The sequence below is a fragment of the Echinops telfairi genome, unplaced genomic scaffold (assembly GCF_000313985.2).
Source record: "Echinops telfairi isolate 266 unplaced genomic scaffold, ASM31398v2 ScPeMD7_7466;HRSCAF=8504, whole genome shotgun sequence".
Lineage (NCBI taxonomy): Eukaryota > Metazoa > Chordata > Mammalia > Afrosoricida > Tenrecidae > Echinops > Echinops telfairi.
The window spans coordinates 1445287-1447166 of NW_022111366.1; the positions used below are offsets into that span (position 1 = coordinate 1445287).

The following is a 1880-nucleotide window of genomic DNA, read 5'->3' on the forward strand; positions in this document are numbered from 1 at the left end:
TGAATCTTTCAGAGCTACATTAACCTCCCAAATTTCAGGAAGGAATTGCTCTGAGAATGAACAGCACTTAAGAACAGAAGTGTTCTTAAACATCTGCTTTAGAGGGAAGCCTAAGCTATCAACTGAATTCAGGTGCACACTATTAGCCTTCAGGAAAATCCCAAATGCTTCTTTTCTAACAGTTGTTACAGAACCAACACACATAAAATGCAACTAAGAAATTGTGCCACAATCCCTTTCCAACCTCATTTCCTCACACCTCCCCATGAGTTCATTAATTAGTAAATCTGACGCAGCAAAACAGTCCTACACGTCACTAAATATCTGGCAGGGTGGGCATGAAAGAGAAGACGGGGACATTGAGGAATGTATCAACTACAGGCAGGAAGAAAACTGAACAAAACAAAAGAAACTCCCTAACTGCAGGCACCAATGAAGTCTGAGTTACAGGAAAGATACTACGGCACTCTGCCTGCAGCCGGGTACTGAACACACAAAGGGTTATTCCCTGTGTTTATGTGCAAAGTAAGTGTGATCATAAAGCATTTCCCTGTATCAAAATCACCACCCTGCTGAATTTCAATACGGGAAACACCCTCTGATTACCTAGGTCTTTCATCAAAATAGCCTTGTAGTATTTTTTCTGCAACGCTGACATGCCATGGTATATCACGACTTCTGTCTTCTTGGGAAGTTCTGTAGCTACCTCGGCTTTCACTCTCCTCAGCAGAAATGGCCTGAGGAGCTTATGCAGTTCACTTGCTGTGTGGAAACACAATAGTGAGTGCCGGGCAAAAATAAGATGAAGCTGCTTCTTTTTTGAGCTACTCAAGAACAAACATTACCATACCACTTCGGAGCCCTAGGTCAGCACAGTCGTTTTCCACAGTATTTCTTTCTTCGTTGAGTTCTTTTGTCTAACGCCTTCTGAATTCATTAGTGCCACTAACTCAAGAACTAGGGATACTTAAAAGGAGTTTGAATCTTAGCAATAATCATATTTGCATGGAGCTCCTATTTCTAGTATAGTCTGCTTATGAACATAAACTGACCAGCCCAATTAAGAAAACAAAAACAAAAAAGCCCCACTGCCTCCAGTCCATTCTGACTCCTAGCAACCCTGTGGGGCAGGGCAGAATCCACCCTGCGGTTTCTGAAACGAACTCTTTACAAGAGTAGAAAATCTCATCTTGCTCCGCCGCGAAGCAGCTGATAGCTTCGAACTGCTTACCTCATGATTATTAGCCCAACACTGCAACACCAGGGCTCTTGATCAACACAATAGGTTAGAAACATACAGCAATTTAATAATATAAGGAAGCTTCAAAAAGTTTTCCATAAGCTTTTTGAATAAGTCTCCCCATTTTTATAGCTGTGTTAACAGAGGCTCAAGAGAAATTAAGCAATTTGTCCACATGTTACACAGTTGTTTCTAGCATTTAAACTTGGTTCTTTAGAACCCAAATCCCATTTCTTTGCTAGGTTTCTTGAACTTTAGACTAAATAATAAATTGGAATTACATGTAGGTATGGGCCAATATAGGTCAACAGTTAACCATTTCAAATACGGAATTATTTGTTGAAACCATGTACATTCAGTAGTAGGTATTTGAATGAAACAGAACATTTTGGGAGGGTATGATGGGTATGGACACTGTTAGTTGGACCTATTTGTCCCATAGGTCACTGGTTCTACAATTGGTGGGATGAAGGCTGTTTTTTATTAATTGAGTTATACAATTCCCTACCAATTGCCTCAATAACTTAAATCAACTCGGTGCCATCAAGTCAATTCCAACTCATAGCAACCCTGTAGGACAGAGTAGAACTGGTCCTATGGGTTTCTGAGACTGTGACTCCTCTCTCTAGTAGAAAGCCTC

General features: G+C 40.6%; 1 protein-coding gene across 1 annotated transcript in view; it reads right to left on the reverse strand.

The window, feature by feature from the left end:
* Positions 1–1880, reverse strand: part of CHD1L (chromodomain helicase DNA binding protein 1 like) — a 50452-nt gene that overhangs the window by 36567 nt on the left and 12005 nt on the right. The window contains exon 7 of the mRNA XM_045283710.1: positions 587–762. Coding sequence (XP_045139645.1) covers positions 587–762 — 176 coding nt within the window. The remainder of the gene's footprint in view (positions 1–586; positions 763–1880) is intronic.